The sequence below is a fragment of the Loxodonta africana genome, chromosome 2, assembly GCF_030014295.1.
Source record: "Loxodonta africana isolate mLoxAfr1 chromosome 2, mLoxAfr1.hap2, whole genome shotgun sequence".
In the NCBI taxonomy this organism is placed as follows: Eukaryota; Metazoa; Chordata; class Mammalia; order Proboscidea; family Elephantidae; genus Loxodonta; species Loxodonta africana.
The window spans coordinates 84,826,375-84,845,075 of record NC_087343.1 but is presented as its reverse complement, the minus strand read 5'-3'; the positions used below and the strand labels follow the sequence as shown (position 1 = coordinate 84,845,075).

General features: G+C 41.6%; 1 protein-coding gene across 1 annotated transcript in view; it reads right to left on the bottom strand.

Moving 5' to 3' along the window:
- Positions 1-17,822, bottom strand: part of THBS4 (thrombospondin 4) — a 48,961-nt gene extending 31,139 nt beyond the window's left edge. The window contains exons 1-2 of the mRNA XM_064279695.1: positions 17,499-17,822; positions 12,914-13,145 (exon numbers count right to left, since the gene is read on the bottom strand). Of these exons, the coding sequence (XP_064135765.1) occupies positions 12,914-13,145; positions 17,499-17,822 (556 nt within the window). The remainder of the gene's footprint in view (positions 1-12,913; positions 13,146-17,498) is intronic.
- Positions 17,823-18,701: the final 879 nt, after the last annotated feature.

Sequence of the window (18,701 nt, the reverse complement as noted above, 5' to 3'; positions counted from 1 at the left end):
TGGACATACATATCTATATGTCCATACATATACAGAAAAGTAGAAGAAAATATGTCAACATTATTATGGTCATTACTGGGTGCTTGGATGATTGTGTGTGTGTGTGTTTCTCTCCTTGCTCATCTTCATCGTCTAATTTCTCTACAAGAAACATGCATCACTTACATAATACAAAAAGTAAAAAAGAAAAACACACACATAAACCAACTGTGTGGCTGTCAATCTATGATTTGTGGCAAGTAACTTGGCCCATCATTTCTCAGGTACCTTTTCTGTACAGTGTAAATGCAAACTTGGGGGTGCCCTGTGGCTTAGCTAGCCATGAATACCTATTTATGTTGCGGCATCACCAAAAAAAATCCCCAAACAATCATTACAGTGAATCTTTAAGGACATATTTTAAGTCTTCTGCCACATTAGACTTCCCAAGTTCATTTTCCCACTCCTTCTAAACTCTGACTAGATTTGACCATGGGTGGAGAGAGCCAGCTGGCCTCAGGTTCTGTGGTGCAGAGAGATGCTGTAGAGGAATCTGATAGAAAATCTTCTACCTAGTCACAACCACCTGCTTACCAAAAGAAAAGAATTGGTAAGGTCTGGCAAGGCAGACTAAATAAACAGAATTTCTGTGAATATAGGACAATACTAAGTTTCTCGAAGCAAAGTATCAGTAAGACATACTTGGTATGAAGAGACAGAAAAAAATGGGAAGGAAGCAGACAGACACAAGTGGAAATTCTTTGGGTATTTCAAATCTGGGATACAACAAAAGTTTTTACCTTTTTATTTAATATTATTGTTGAGAATTTATAATAGTAGCTGCATGGCTGGAAACTGAAGCATATATAATACCCAAGAGAGGGAGAAGGAAATTGAGCCCAAACATATGCACAAATTCAATTTTTTAATCTTCTATTCACTTATTATTTAGAACCGTTTTGCAAATAACTGGAGTTTTTAACAGGCCAATAAAAACACCACTTGGACCACCAAACTTGTATTAGATCAGACACACGTTTACACATTATCTCCTTATTCCAGTTATGGTCACCACCTTCTGCTCCCATATTTACAGTGTAAGAGGATACACATCGTGGCTTAAAACAAATACTCTCGGTTTTCCTCCCCAAACTGAGATTTCTGTGAAACATATTTCAAAGGAAACATATTTTCTTGGGCATGTTGCCTGCTTTTAACAGGCCTTCACAGGTCATGTGGGCCGCGGTTTATTTTCATAACTGAATAGCTGAGTTTAATTTTATAAATAGTACCTAGAGGAGTACTTTGCACATAGCAGGTACACATTAAATGTTGTGAATATGAAATTTAAATGACTAATTAAAGGATTCCATTTAAAACATTTCATATATAAAATAAAAATGTTTAGAGAATGACAATTTAACATCTTACTCCGGATAGGAAAATTCTACTATTGTGTCCATACCCTCATTTATGGTGGCTTCTGTACTTCCGCCTTGCCTTTGTTGCAGTGCAACACCGAAATGACAAATTCCTCATGTTCCTAGGTCTTGTGACAATAACAAAGGGACAAAAAGGAGAAGAAGAATTATGGAATCTTCCATCTTCACAATGTCTGTTAGCAGAAAAATTATCAAGTGCTTTGACGTTTACCATTCTTCATACTTGATCCAATAATTCTTGTTTCTCTTGTGGCTTCCATTTTTCATTTTTATTGCAAATTCCTTACTTCAGGGCCTCTGTACTTATTTTATCTCCAGAGCTTTAAGACTACCCTAGAGGGCAGTCAGGCACCTGCTTGGACAACTCAACATTGTCACATCAGTCTACTGAGCCTGGAAATGACCTAAAGCTCTGTCCCCAGGAGGCTGCAGCCTGCTAGGTGGGAAGTGCCCTTGGGATGGGGAGATAATAGACATGCTCCCTCTTCCCTTCTCTAGCCCCCTTCCCCAGTGTTCACCTCGCCCCATCTTGGCCAAACACACCAGGGGCAGGTTATCCAATAGGCAAGGTAAGCATGGTGCTTACCCTGCTTACCAGATCATCTGTAATGTACAATTTCAGATCTTTTCAACATGTTAAAGATTCTGCTTCTAGGTATGACCGGCATCTGTCTCTCTCCCAATCCCACAGCACCTTCCTAAAGAATCAAAGGTTCTTTTCAAATTTACAATTCTTAACGATGTCCCAGTAAGAAATTGTTCACTAGTTTAGTAAGTAAGCACAAATAAGCCTGTGTTTACCTTGCTCACTAGGTCATCCACCCCTGCAACACACACACATAGCGTGGGGGAAACAGCACAGGGACAATACTAGAGGGAGGAAGACAATCATTTCTCACCACTGGAAAGGAGAAGCCAGCCCTCACTGAAGCTGGAGGGAGCGTCCTGCTTCCTGCTCCACCACACCTCTGCCCGGTCACCACTCAGGGGAGCGCCATACTCAGAAAAAAGTCATGGGCGCACCTCTATTTCTTCAGCTGCGGCATATTCAGTTCTCAGGCTCGTTTTCCAGTGTCCACCAGCTGAAACTAGTTTGCTTGGTGATTTTGACCTGGGCTGGTACAGAGAACTCGGTGCACTGTGATTAAAACTGAAGGCTTTGGGTCATAGGGTTTTCACTGCCAGATTTTTTTTTTGGAAGTAGATTGCCAGGCCTTTCTCCCTAGTCTGTCCTAGCCTGGAAGCTCCACTGAAAACTGTTCAGCATCATAGCAGTACGCAAGCCTCCGCTGACAGACGGGTGGTGGCTGCACACGAGGTGCGCTGGCTAGGAATCAAACTGTGTCTCCCTCACGGAAGGCAAAAACTCCATTACTGAACCACCACTGCCTCATCGATTGCTCCATCCAAAAAAACAAACGAGTTGCTGCTGAGTTGACTCTAACTGATGGTGACCCCATGTGTTTCAGGATAGAGTTGCACATAGGGTTTTCAATGGTTGTGACCTTTTGGAAGTAGCTCACCAGACCTTTCTTCCAAGGCACCTCTAGGTAGATTTGAACCTCCAGCTTTTCAGTTAGTAGCCAAGCACTTAACTGTCGGTGCCACCCAGGGACTCCTAATAGCTCCCTAACAAAAACAAACAAAAAAACCCATTGCTGTACTCATGGCAACCCTATTAGTCAGAGCAGAACTACCCCATAGGATTTCCAAGGAGTAGCTGGTAGATTCGAACTGCTGATCTTTTGGTTAGCAGCTGAATGCTTAGCCAGTGTGCCACCAGAGCTCCAGGGCTCCAATAGCTCCCTAAACCAAAAAAACCCAATCCTGTTGCCATTGAGTCAATTCCAAGTCATAGTGACCCTATAGGACAGGGTAGAACTGGGCAACATGCCCAAGAAAATATGTTTCCTTTGAAATGTTTCACAGAAATCTCAGTTTGGGGAGGAAAACCAAGAATATTTGTTTTAAGCCACTATATGTATCCTCTTACACTGTTAAGCCACTCCAAGGAGTGGCTGGTGGATTCAAACTACTGACCTTTTGGTTAGCTGCCGAACACTCAACCACTGTACCACCAGGGCTCCAGTAGCTCCCTACCCAGTAAACCCAGTGCCGTCGAGTCGATAGCTCCCTATAACCTTGTAAATAATGTCTAAACATCTCATCTGAGGGCTGGCCCTGATCTTCCAGTCACCTTAGTTGTCTGCCACAGTGCTGATACCCAGCCAACCTGAACAACCTGTTCTATGTTTGCATGCCCCTCTAGCTTCCTCTAGCCCCCCTCATCCTCATCTTCCTGTGCAGAATATTCTCTTTTCCTTTGCTTTCTTGTTCCATCAACACTACACATCTGAAGCCAAGATCCACTCACATGTAGCCTACTCCCTGAAGTATTCCTTGTTCCCTACAGTTGGAAGTTCTCTCTCATATTCCCTTACACTTTTCAAGGTGTACTTTTCCAGAACTCAGATTCCAGTCATGGCTTGATAGCTATGTGACCTTGGGCCAGTTAATTTTTGCTAAGCTTCAGTTTCTCAAATGTAAATGGAGTTAATAACTGCCCATCCTACTTTATTTTGTTTTCAGTGAGGACGAAATAAGAAAATGAAAAACTATAAACTGCTACACAAATGTAAGTATTAATATATTTACTTGTGTTTACTTTTAATCTTCTCTACTAGAGCATAAAGTCCTATTTCTTACTAATTTTCCTGTGTTCCATAGCACCTGACAGTACCAAGTACAACCATTTATTGAAGGAGAAAAACAGATAAAATATTTATATGTCAACTCTGATTTTTGTTACCTACAATGATACCTTTTTAAAAAAAACGAGGGTGAAGTTTCTATTGGCATATTTACATAAAGCCTTTCCCTCTAAACTTAGCATCTCTGTGTCCTTGATTATTTGGGGCCTGATTTTATGGCTGTATCCAATAGCTACCTGTCTATGCATGGATACCAAGCTGACACAGGAACCATGTAGCCTATCCTACTTAAATATGATCTCAGTGATTAGCAGCAGATGAAGAAACAAACCCAAGCAATGAAGTTTTGAAATATTGCTATCTCGGAAAAGGCTTTTCAAAAACGCTTTTAAAAAAGTGGATCTGGTAGTCAAAAAATGTTAGTATATGCTGAACGTAAAGCAATGAAGCAGGGTGCCAGCTTTAAAGAACTGGAATGTTAATATTTTGTTTCCTTGGCCAAAAGGAATTCAGTGTGAGCTGACCTGCAGGCAGCAAATCCATGAAGGTAGTCCAGGGCTTTCCGCTTTGCTTGGCCAATGACAGCGCTCTTTGGCACTTCTAAAAATAGGATGGAAGCCATCACTGCCAATCTTTCCTCTTCTTTTTTAATCATCATATATTTAAAAAAATGCCTTCTTGCCATTAATGTCTCTTGTGATGGATATTCTTGTTTGCCTTTGCTTATTTGTCTGTATGCCCTGAACACTAGGTCTTTGTAGTCTTTGTAGCTTCAGCGCTTTGGAAGTCCATAGAAAAGGTAAATCATCAAATTGATTTTCCTGAAAATACTGTGTGACTTCTAGCTGTGATAAATATGTAACTACAGTCTGTGTGTTTCAAAATTTTCTTATGGTAGTTTGAACAAATATAAAGTTTCCAGACTACACACACACACACACACACACACACACACACACACACACGCATATAATGCAAGGAAATCATCCACTGAAACACAGCATAATATTAAGTACACACAGAGGGCTTGATATTTTCAAAAATTATGAGACTTTTCATTGTACACAACTCTCTGGTAGGTGAGAAAGCTGTGAGTGTGCACAGAATCCCAAGGTCACATTCTAAGAGAGAACCATAAAGGAATTTCTTGAGCGTCCATGGGGCCTCTCTAGCCTTAGTAGAATTACAGAATATTACCATTAGAAGTCTTTCAGCTTAATCTCTCACTTCACAAATCCCTTCAATAAAAAGTTCAGCCTCTGCCGGCACATTTCAAGTAGCAGGAAACTCATTACTTTGCAGAGAAACCCATTTCACTTCTGGCAAGCTCTCCAAGATTTCCCTAATACAGAGCCAATGTCTGTTTCTTCTGATTTCCACCAGTGGGTTCTAATTTTACTCTTCAGAGCTATAGACAGATTTAGTCTGATTCTTATTTCAAATGATATTCTGCAAATATTTTAAGGCAACTTTCTTATCTCTCATGTCTTCTGTCTGGCTCTTTTATTTCTCTAGCTCCTTTAAATTTTTTGACTTGTAATGTGGTATAAAATGGTGTCCACATGGGTGTGGTTTTAGTGACTCTCCTCAAGATAATCTCTGGTTTGACAGCATCCCTGTGAAACGTGTCCAGGACTAGACACAATATTCTAGATATAGTCTGGACAATTAAAGGTACAGTGGGAGCATTAACTTCCTTAACCTGACATGTATGCATGAATGGAGCCTAAAATTTAAGGAGTTTTTAAAAACAGTGCATCAAATATCTATTCCTTCCTTCATTTACTCAACAAACACTTTTGAGTACTATGGTAAACACTGACTGGTTCTTATTATTGTTAAATAGGACAGCCAGACCCTGTACTTCTGTAACTTACTTTTCACTGCTAGATGATGGATCTACATTTATTCTTGTTAAGTTTCATCTGATGGTTGGGGACCATTGTGTCAGTCTGGCAGGTTCTATGAATCTTGGTGATGGTATCCAACACGTTCAACTCCCTGTTCCGGTTTTGTGCCAGTTGCAAACACGATAAAATATTGTCTGTGTCTTCACCTATGTCATTGATATATTGAACAGTTCAATGCCCAAAACAGCTTTGCCAAAAAAAAAAAAAAAAAATTTGCCAAAAGCCACTAGTTATTTGGTTATAAGGTGACTTATCAACCCCTAACAGTATTATTATTGAGCTCATTCTTTTTATATTAATTATAAATATATGAGTGAAATCCTGGTGGTGTAGTGGTTAAGTGCTATGGCTGCTAACCAAAGGGTCAGCAGTTCAAATCTGCCAGGTGCTCCTTGGAAACTCTAGGGGGCAGTTCTACACTGTCCTATAGGGCTGCTATGAGTCGGAATCGACTCGACAGCACTGGGTTTGGTTTTTTGTTTTGGTATATGAGTGACTTCATAAAATTCTTTTCTAAAGTCAAGATGCGTCATGTTTACAGCATCTTTTTGATCCACCAGTTTCAAACTTTACTGAAAAAAAAGTTTGACATGCTTATTCTTTTTTTTTTTTTTTTGGAGGAACATGAGACTACATTTATTTCTGGGAAAGTTCCATTACTATTTGTTGTACAATATACCTATCATTAATTGATGTGTCAAGGGCTCCAGTATGTAGGTTAGTTTTGAAATACCATTGTTTTAGCTCTCCACCCTCCCCTTCCCCAAAAAAATCTGCATCCAGTGTACCTCAGGGAGACTTGGCTAGAAACATGGAGATGATGGAATTCCAGTAAAGAAATACAAATTAAAATCAAATGTTAAAGAATAAAGAGAAACTAAGTCCCAACACATGCTACCACTCCCAAAACATCATGCTGAGTGAAATAAGCTAGTCACAAAAGGACAAAAACTGTATGATCCCACCCATCTGAAATAGGCCAATGTATAGAGACCATATTAGTGGGCAGAAGGGAGGGGGATAGAGGAACTCAGTGCTAGAGGACACCAAATTTCTGCTAATGGTGGTGGAATAATCTGGAAAAATGGCATGACTTACTCCTAGTAAACCCATTTTTCCTTTAAATAGTCACAGCTTTCTTTTCCAGGACATCCCCAAATACATGAATAATAATAATATAACTTACTGGGTATTTGTCCTAAAGTTCACTGGCCTGTGGTTTTTCAGAGTCCACGTTTTCCTTCTTCATAAAATTGAAACGTTTGCTTGTGCCCAGTCTTTTAGGACCTTTCTGTTCTCTGTGATTTCTAAATGTTACCAACAGTGGCTCCACTATCAATTTCTTCACTGAGTACCCTAAGATATATTTACCTGGACCTGGACAATTAAATGCAACGAAGAAATTGGGGGATTTCCTGCTATTTCCTCATCTAGCTTGAGTTTTTACTTTCTTTTAACAAGCTTGGTCCATTCTTGATAACTTGAACATTTTCCCTGATGGGTAAGGTAGAAACAAGAGCTGAGTATGCATGACATTTCTATCATCTGTTCATCTTGCATTACCTATTCCAGGCTAAGGAGTTACTCCTTCCTTATTCTGAACATAGCTAAAACAGCCCTTTCATTACCTTATGTGTGAATCGCTAACTGACTCAATTAGGTCTCAAATTTTCCACCCTAATTATTATAGTTTTGTGTCAAGTTTTAACATTTTTTCTTCCATTTTCTGCATATGAGCCCTTTAAATTCGAGCTCATCAAGAACTCCTCCTACGAATATTGTGAAAGTTAAAAGGGAGAATGGGTGTTGCACCTGTAGCACCGTCCTGGTACATTATTTAAGAGCTCCGTAACTATTACCTGTACTCGTTGCCACTGAGTCAATTCCAACTCACAGCAACCCTGTATGACAGAGTAGAACTGCCCCCTAGGGTTTCCAAGGCTTTAAATCTTTATAAAAGCAGACTGCCACATCTTTCTCCCACTGAGCGGCTGGTGGGTTCAAACCACCGACCTTTCGGTTAGCAAGTGCTTAACCACTGTGCCACCAGGGCTTCTCCATAACTATTACTCATTATTTTTTGAGGCAATTCCTTTCCCCTCTTTCATTATTAGGTCTGGAATTCTAGTTTGTAGACTCTTCCATGTCTCTTAGCAGGCTTCAGACCACTACTCTGAACCTTTTGACATCTCCTATTCTTAGGTTAGAAGCCCTGGTGGCACAATGGTTAAGTGTTTGGTCACTAACTGAAAGGTTCAAACCCACCTCTGTAGAAAACACCTGACAATCTGCTTCTGTAAAGATTACAGCCTAGGAAGCCCTATGAGGCAGTTCTACTCTGTCCTATAAGGTCGCTATGAGTCAGAATTGACTCGTTGGCACACAATAACAACAACAACATTTCTAGGCTAAGGAGCTTGACTGACTCTCCCCAGTCATTACTGAAAATTCCTGGGGTTCCCTTCATATCCACAGCACCAAGTTGCTCTTCAGTGGCAATCAGATTGAGACTAAAATAACACCTCTCCTTGTCTCCTTTTGCTGAAAGGCAAAGCTATCATCAAAGCAAGTCAAGAGTTGACCAAATCATTACCTTTGGCACACAGCTGCCTAAAGAGTAGACATTTCCTATCACTACTATATAATAAAAGAACCTAAAATTTTTACTGAGTTTCATAGTCTAAAAAATGTGACATATCTAATGTAATTCAGTTCTCAAAATAAACCTGTGAGGAAGCTAGGTATTAGTATTCCCACTTTAAAACCCGAAAAACCAAACCCAGTGCTGTCGAGTCAATTACAACTCGTAGCGACCCTATAGGACAGAGTAGAACTGCCCCATAGAGTTTTCAAGGAGTGGCTGGCAGATTTGAACTGCTGACCCTTTGGTTAGCAAGCATAGCACTTAACCGTTATGCCACCAGGGTTGATACAGACGTTAAGACAGATTCAGAGATGTATTCATGGTGACACAGCAAGGGTTTTAGCTATGACTCAAACTCAGGATATAAACTAGGAAGCTACCTCTATGCCAGATACAAGAAAAGCATTAACCACGTCTTCTATCCAGCCAGGTAGTTTCTGAGGAATGCTCATTTCTATCAGAATTATACCATCTGTATTATTATTAATAATCTGATAAGTAATTTCTCTTATTATGTCCTCATCCTAATGGTTTTCAAAATTCATTCATTCAAAAGCCTTTTTTGGACATCTATACGTTCCAGGCTTTGTACTTTCAGCATTTCTGCAATGGCATGTCTTCTTTAATAAGCAAGGCTACTCTTCTCAGCCTCCATTTATTCTGTTCAATTTGTTCATGAGCCACTTCTATGGACAAGGCCTGTGTTAGGTGCTGCAGTAGGTACAAAGGTGAGTTAAGGTATGTGCAGTCCCTGACTTAAGAGAGTTTACAGTCTACTGGAAAGAAGACCCATAAGCAAAGTAAGATTAGTGCCTTCCTTGAGGGGTACAAAGACACATAAGGAAAGATTTTTTTTTTGAGGGGGGGGGTCAAATCTTTTTTTTTTTAATTGTACTTTAGATGAAGGTTTACAGAACAAACTAGTTTCTCATTAAACAGTTAGTACACATATTGTTTTGTGGCATTGGTTAACAACCCCACAACATGTCAACATTCTCCCTTCTTGACCTTGGGTTCTCTATTACCAGCTTTCCTGTCCCCTCCTGCCTTCTTGTCCTTGCTCCTGGGTTGGTGTGCCCCTTAGTCCCATTTTGTTTTATGAGCTTGTCCAGTCTTTGGTTGAAGGGTAAACCTCAGAAGTGACTTCATTACTGAGCTGAAAGGGTGTCCAGGGGCCATACTCTCAGGGTTTCTCCAGTTTCTGTCAGGCCAGGAAGTCTAGTGTTTCTTTTTGACTTAGAATTTTGTTCTACATTTTTCTCCAGCTCTGTCCAGGACACTCTATTCTGATCCCCGTCAGAGCAGTCAGTGGTGGTAGCCGGGTACCATCTAGTTGTACTGGACTCAGTCTGGTAGAGGCCATGGTAGATGTGGTCCATTAGTCCTTTGGACTAATCTTTCCCTTGTGTCTTTAGTTTTCTTCATTATTCCTTGCCCCCAAAGAGGTGAGACCAGTGGAGTATATAAGGAAAGATTTTAAAAGGAGTTTGAGACGGGTCTTGAATGTGTAGGATTTTGGTATCTGGAGATGGTGCAAGGCATGTACAAGGGGAGCAGAGGGTAAGAACAAAAGGGACAGTATGGATGGGTCCAGGGAATGATGGATAATCTATCTAGCTGAAGCACAGGCTGCATGGAGGGTTGGGAAGAGGGATAAATTGGAAAGGTTGGTTGGGTCATACAGTGGAAAGCCCCGAATGCTTGCCTGAAGCATTTGTGCTTTATTCAGTTTGGAACTGGCAGCCACCGAAGGTCTCTGGGGTCAGGTGTGACGTGATCTAAGTTGTGCTTTGGGAGTGGTAATAGTGCAGTCATGGATAGGATGACTTGGAGAGGCTGAGAGTAGAGGCAGAGGCAAAGGCGTTCTTCGCAGTCTTCAGGAACTACACTTCATTTTGTTCTAAGAACTCACCTAGGGCAGACAACCAAATCTTGCTCTTTGAGACTTTCTGTGTAGTCACCCTCCTTCCTCTCCCAAATCATGGCCTTTAATGGAGGGAAGGACACTTTCTATTTCCTGTTCAAGTCGTTTAAGTCAGCAGAGATACATCTTTATTTCTTCTGGCTGTTTTACTCTTTTCCATGTAAATCAAAAGAAGAGGAGATCAGCTAAACCTTGGCAGGTTGAATAATGTCTGGAGCTCACCCTCCAGAGATAATTCCTCCCACACCCTCCATAAATCATATCAGCTGCATGGCCACCACTGAATACCTCAGTAGGGAGTCACAACCACATGCCAAATATTTTCCTTGGACGTAATGAAGCCAATGGCTTCTCCTTACTGTTCCAGTCAGAATGGGCTGCTGCTCCTTCCTAGAACTTTCAGATTCATCAGCTATGGCAAATCTTTGTACTTTCCCTATTGCTCCTGTGAAATTTCTTCTCTGCTCTGCATTCTTCAGCTCTCCAAGTGCTAAATCTAGTATATATTCCTGTTTCTTTTTTGAGGATTTTCATTTCTGGATTCTTTTATGACTCTTTTCTTCATCTTTTCTAAGAGTCATTTCTGTTCTCTAATAGGGCTGGAGGGTGGAGAGGTGTTCATCAACCCTTTCATATTCTCCTCTAACATGGAGATCAGCTGCTATTTACAGCTAAATAACATGACTGGTGATTCTTCAGCGAAAACACCCTCACAACTTCCTTCCCTATCCACCTACCTGCCCATCTATCTAGTGGGGCTCCTGCTTAACGTAAAGTAAACGAAACACAAAGAATCAGTTCGGGGAAGATGCTTCCCGTGTTTCTAGGCAACATAGACATTCCACAATGGGATCAAACAATACAAACCAATTTAGAATTAGGGGTGAGATTCAGTGAGGGTGGAAAGCTAGGAACAGAGAAATAGAGTTCAGTGAGAAACTGCTAATATTTAGATGAGTAACAGTGATTTTACAGATCACAGCCTGAGTAGCATGGTGGTTATAAGAAGAGTAGTTCCTTCCACAGATGTGAGTCAGAATGGAGCTGTCTCATTTGAGGCAGAGAGATGGGCTAAATCACCTTCCATCATAGCTGAGGTTGGGCAAAGGGCGGCAGGAATGGTTGAACCACCTGCTGACCACGTCCACAGACTCTGTTCATTATGTGAACCTCCTCACAGCCCGCATCACAGAGGCTGTGAGGGACAAAGAAGCCAGGTTTGTGAGTGGGTGGGAGGAGGGAAGGTTGCCCACATCGCCAAACACACCAGTTCTTCCGTATGACATTTGAATCAGGAGAAACACAGCACAATATTCACCACTGGGTTATGGCCCTCAAAAAAAGACTAAATTTGCAAACACAAAATTGGATTTGGCTAAAGAAATGGCTCTGAAAATATCTACTAGGAAAAAAAAAAGAAAAGCACAGACATAAAAGAAGGGGTTAAAGCCTCATTCCTCCTCCACTTCAAGTCTTGCTTTGAACTCTGTAGTTCTATGAAGGCTAAGAATTAGGAATTTCTTTCCGCTCTTAATGCCTACAGATTTAAGTGTTCAATCACAATTAGAATTGAAGAGAGAGCATGGAACACTTGAAATGTTGACTTGGTGAAGTGAACTGCAATAACTATAAAATCTGGCCAGAAGGACCTGTCCTCCTGTTTTTATTCAGTGCATGAGGCAGCACGAACACATATCTGTCACATTCCTCGATAAGCAGGAACAGGTGTTGCTCCCAGGGCAGAAGAGAAGGGGAAGGAGATGAAGAGAATTGGGAGCCGTTTCTTAATGGTTATAGTATTTCACTTTGAAGTAAAACAGATGACAATGCAGGGATCAAGCAGGTGACAGACCTGGGTAAACTGGCATGAATCAGGGAGGAAAGAGAGCTGTTCACTTTGCTCTACTGGTTGAGGTATGTTCTCTCCATTAAGGCCAAGAAGGTGCTTGCAGAACTACGAGTTACGCCTGCTCAGTCAGGTGCTCCCAAAGGAACATAAGAATATTGTAGGTGGCCTACTTGTCCTGGGTCGTGTCCTTTCCAGAACTGGGTTCAGAATAACATGAAGGTGGGACAATGTCAAAAGCATCTTGGCCACAAACAATTCTTCATTCCTTTTCCCAACACTACCCTACTCCTTATTATAAGTAAATATACAATGAGAAGCATTTGGTCTTGAAAACTGAAACAAACAATGAGTGAGAATAAAATTGTACAAGGAAGCCACTTAAGGAAAGTAGATCCCAAATCCTGGAATAGGAAACGGGAATTTTCAAGACACTGATTTTTGCAAATTTGCTTACCTTTATTTAAGCGTCCCATCACCGTAAATTCAAAGTATTTGCTGTTGTCAGTTGAAGAGTAAAGGCCAAAGACAGTGGCTGTGCTTTTAGTCTGCAGCTTGAAAGTGGAGATTACATAGAGCTCATTCAGGGTGGGGTCTGTCAGGATTGGCTGCAGAATGCCTGGGTTCAGCCTTTGGCTGGAGGAGGGTAGAAGGTCAAAGACTGGGAGGAATGAGGAGAAAGGGATAATTAGTTAAAGATTTGACTTTGGGGCAAACATGTTTTGTGGGAGACAATCTGACAATTAACTACAGATAAAGGAAACTAATTTCGTAATCATTTTCCACATTGCCAAACACACCAGTTCTTCCGTATGACACTTTCAGTGGCTAGACATTTGAATCAGAAGAAACACAGCACAATATTCACCACTGGGTTATGGCCCTCAAAAAAAGACTAAATTTGCAAACACAAAATTGGATTTGGCTAAAGAAATGGCTCTGAAAATACCTGCTAGGAAAAGCACAGAAAGCTTGAAATACAAGGGAGCAGGTGACAGCATCTAAAGTCATCGTTTTCTTTGTGTCCCAAATTAGTGATTTTCTGTTTTGGGGTCCTTATACACCTCTGGGGTCAGAGCCAATTGTATTTTCCTGGTAAGTGATAAACAACGCAGAGAACGCCGCAGAGAGCAGAGGTGTGGTGAGAGAGATACTGTCAGCAAAACTATTTGCTACCTTTGTGATACCTCAGTGTTCTCCAATATCTCTCTGAAAAAAAAAAATACCAATGTGGAAATAAAAAACAAAATACTGTGGTTTATATTTTTTGACTCTACCCCGACCCATAGAGTTGGTCTATGAAAAATAGAATCTATATTTGTATAACTTCCCTTTGATTATGCAAGTGGGACTTTCTCTCAAAAGCTTTATAATATTTATGAAAGCAGTGAGAGAGTATGCCCAGAGCCATTTAAAAGGCAAAGGCCAAATGTGGGTAATTTCATTAGAAATTACTTAGTACTTCTGTTGGTTTATTTGACTATTGTTTAAACAAATCCAACATCTCACAGGCACTTCAGCACCTAGAGCTGTCTCCTGGGTACAATAATCTGGTTACTAAAACAACAACAACAAAAGCCCATTGCTATCAAGTCAATTCCGACTCACAGCAACCCTATAAGACAGAGTAGAACTGTCCCATAGGGTTTCCAGGGCTGTAAATCTTTACAGAAGCAGACTGCCACATCTTTCTCCTGCAGAATGCCTGGTGGGTTCCAGCTGCCAACCTTTGGTTAGCAGCCGAGCACTTTAACCACTGCACCACTAGGGCTCCTTCAATTTAGTTACTAAAAGGTTAATATCCATAATTTCTGACGAGCTGTTACAAATCAATAAAATGATAAGCAAGCATTCTAATCTAAAAATAGGCAACAAACATGAAAAGGCAATTCACAAGAAAGGATTAGAAATGGTCAGCTCATATGCTTAACTAATGATGAAAGAATTGCTCATCTAAACAATAAGATCTCATTTTCACTGTCAAATTGGAAAACAATGAAACGGTAATACCCAGTTGTTAGTGAGGGTCCAGGAAAGTGAACGTTCTTGTACACTTCTGAGTATGATTTAAACCAGTGTTAACATTTTGAGGACAGCTTAAATAAGAGTATTAAAAAAAAAAAAAGAGGCCGTAAAATATGCATGCTCCTTTAAAAAAATGTATGCATGCTTTTTGTTCTAATGATCCCACTTATAGAAATCTATTCTGAGGAAATAATGAATATATATGGTAAATGATTTAGATACGAGGATACTGACCACCAGTGGTAATTCTAGAATTTCTATGAAGGACTTACATGAAGCACTCTAATAGGAAGGGCTGGGAAACCTGAAGCTCTGTTAGCATAGTACTTTACTTTGACATAAACTCTCCTTGAAATGAAAGAGGGCTTGATAGAGATTACCGGGATGGCTAAAGCCACCCAGGGCATCCTGGGGCACTACAATTGTTTAATGTTATTTATAATATCGAAATATGGCAAACAATTTAACTGTCCTTTATTAGGGCCCTGGCTAAAATGTTAGTCCTTCTAAAATGTGGAATACTGTCTATTAAAAAGGTAATGCAGCTGAATGCTTACACACATGGAAAGGCGTTCATGACGTATTAAGCAAAAAAAAAAAAAAAAAGTTATAAGATGATATGTATAACGTGAACCCATTTGAAATAAATCTTTGCATAGAAAAATGTTATGCTGGGTGAAATAAGTCAATCACAAAAGGACAAATATTGTGTGAGACCACCATTATAAAAACTCAAGAAAAGGTTTACACATAGGGAAAAAAAGCAAACTTTTCTGGTTACTAGGGAGGGGAGGGATGGGCAGTGAAAATCACTAACTAGATAGGAGACAATTGTCAACTTTGGTGAAGCGGAAGACAGCACACAATATAGGGGAAGTCAACACAGCTTTAAAAAGAAAAAATGAAAAAAAAATGAGAGACTATACAACATAATGTTAGTATTCATAGTGGCTATCTCTGAGTTATATAATTTTATTTTTTCCTTTTTTTCACTTATCGTATTTTCTGTTTTTTTCTGCAGTGAACAAGTGTTGCTTTTGTAATAAGAAAAAATGAAAAAAAAGTTAGAAAACAAACAAGTAAAACAGTTGCTCAATAATGTCTACTGTTCTTAAAAGACAGCCTGTCTTCCAACTGGGTCTATATTGTTTCTTTCACGTGCACCAGAGGACCTTCCATGGTAATGAAGGCAATACTAGAGGTGTCGGAAAGCAGAATACCTCCAAAACATAAAGACTGCTGCCTACTGTATTTCCAAAGGGAAATTAAAAATTTTAATTTCCAGAGAGTTGAAAACTTTACATTTCTACTAGTAAGGGTAAAGGGAAGTAAAGCAAAATGTTTGAAAGTGTCACTCAGAACTAAGCATTTGCAGAAGAGACGTGTATTTAAGGTATGGGAACTGCATTCAAAACTAACCTCTCGGTATTTTTTATTCTTCCTTTGACTATGATCATGCCAATGGTTTCGTTCAAGCTGAACTTGCCACACTTAAGTCTGTGCAAATGGTCTGATCTGCTTCTCTCTCAAGAGGCAGAGCTGGGATTAGTTAGTAATGAGTTTTTGAAAAGGAAATCAGACACTATAATTTTCTATTAAGTTATTACATTTTAGGAATAGCACCGGGGTCTAAGCACAACCTTCTAGTGTTAGTGAATTTACTGCTACCCATGAGCCCAGCTACCATGGTATGTAAATGAAATACGTAGTAATTTAAGACCCTAGCAATGCAGCTCAGAGGAAAAAAAAGAGGAGATAAGCAAATTATCCAGTTAAGCTGATGATTGCAAACTAGCTAACTCAGTAAAAGAATCTATCAGAAACAGCTTAACTGGATCATCTACAACAACTAAATTAACCAGATAATTTAGGTTGTATAGCCTATGTTCAAGTTTCCACGAAACAGGCAGCTGCGTCTAAGGAGAAACGGGAATCCATATCTAAGGCACGCCATGAAGTTGTGTTCAAATGTCAAGAATTTATATAACGCAAATATACTTACGAATTCAAGCACACTAAATAATCGCTGCAGTAAGCTTCCTTTCTTACCTTGCTAGAAGCACAGGTCACAATGAATGAATATTATAGCCCACAGCCTTTCAAATATTTCAACCCAAACCAAAGGCAGCAAATAGCACCCTCTGAAGCCCAATTCTGGTTGCCTGGTGTGGAGTCAAGATGAGTAATTCAGCGAAACGCAGCTTAAACGGGTGATTACTGAAATGCCACAGAGGTACAGAGTTCAGAGTGGCCTCACAGGTGTTCCTCACAAAGCTTCCACCTGGTATTTGTGATGAATAACCACTTTTACCTCAAGTGTTGTGTCTTTTCCAGTTTTACTTTCTCAGTCAGTAATAAACCATCCCAGGCACCAGTTTCAAACAGATGAACGTCTCTGGGTGGGATAGCCAGTTAAAGTTCTAAGAATTCCTTGCTTAAATCATTTCTTCCTTCCAGTCTTTACCAAAAAAAATTCTAACCTTAAATGCTTCCTGCTCAAGAGCTATTGCCACTCCATCCCACAAAGGGGTCTGAGGATTGATTTCCCAAATGTCTTTTCAAATTATTTAACGAATTTTTATCTTTTCATAGCAAAAGATTGACTTCTCTGCCCTTCTTTTTTTTTTAATTTAATCTCAATAATCAAGAGATTAAGCCAACTCCTGAAAGAGGGTTTGCTTTTTGGGGTTCAACCAAAGTCAGAGCAGAAAAGGGCAGGTATCAGGGCAAACAGAAACGCTGCGCCTTTCTCAGGGATGCCGGTCTCAACCTGGGTGAACACTGCCCCTGTCGTGTCTGAGGGATTTTACGGCAAGGACCAAGTGGAGGGCCAGGAAAGGCCTCAGGGAACGGAAACCGGTCTTCGTACAGAACCCGGATTTCACCCTACACCACACAGGACTTTTTAAAGGTTTAAGGTCATGTAGTAACCTGTGAAGAAAACCCCACTTCTTTGCAGAGACTGAAAATAAGTTTTGCATCCCCATAAATATTGTTTTGGGACTTGGTCTCATCACCGGATGATCGATTTCAGAAAGTTCTATACTTGAGTCACCGCTTCCAATCACAGTATGTTTTGACTCGGGACCCGGGAGCATACAAGGGGTCCCCAGCAAGGCCCCAGGAACAACGGGTCGAGCAGTGCCCGCCAAGCTGGTTTCTTCACCGGCCCAAGTAGAGGGCGGAATCGCGGGCTCCGCAGACGGCGGGACCTTGAGCCCTTTGCCCCTACGCGGGGCTCGAGCCCACTTACCCTGGGGGGTGGCTTGGGCGTCGGCCCCCAGCCACGGCTGCAGGACCAGGTGCAGCAGGAGGAAGGCGGCTCCGTGCCGGGCCAGCATGTTGGCTCTTCTTGATTCCCGCGGGACGCCTGCGGGTGAAAGCAGCGGAGGCGCTGCCTCAGTGTCCCCGGGGGCGCGCTGTCCCCCCGGTGCCGGCTCTCCGCCGGAGGCGCAGGAGCGCGCGCGGCGCGGGGAGCGGGGCGCGGGGCAGAACAGGGGGTGCGAGGCTGCCGTCGGGGGCGCTAGCGTCCTGGCCGGTCGACGCCGAGCTATGGGCGCTCACCACTGGCCTCGGCGGCGCGGCCCGGCTCTTTATGTTCTGGCCAGCCCGGTGGGCGGGGGAGGACCGACTCCGGGGCGGCCCCCTTGGCGGGAATCCCCTTTCCCCGGAGGAGTGGGGGCGACCGCGGCGGAGAGAAAGAAGTCGGTGTGGGAATGGGCATGAGACGAGATGGACCATGGACTGAGTCTTGGGCTGGGGACAGGCGCGAGCCCAGACAGGCGAGCAAGAGGGTTTAGGAGGTTGAGAAGAGCGAGGATAGGCAGTAGGGGGCTGGTGAGAAAGTGAGGACCAGGCAGAGGCACGCAAGGAGACAGGGTAGTGATGAAGGGAAAAAAAGGAGACGAAGGGAGACGGTGACACTGACCCACTAGATTGGGTCTCCATCAGTGGACCGCACCAGGTTACACTGTCGGAGAGGGCCACACTAAAATGACTATAAAATTTTTGTGCAGTGTTTTAGGGAAATTTATTATTTTTTTAAAACTATCCCTGTAAGTTATAAAAACAAACGTTTTTGGGCTTACATGTATCAATATACCTACCTGTACCGCTACTGTCCAGTCGATTCCAACTCATAGCGACCCTATAGGACAGAGTACAGCTGTCCCATAGGGTTTCCAAGGGGCAGCTGATGGATCCCGAACTGGCGACCTTGT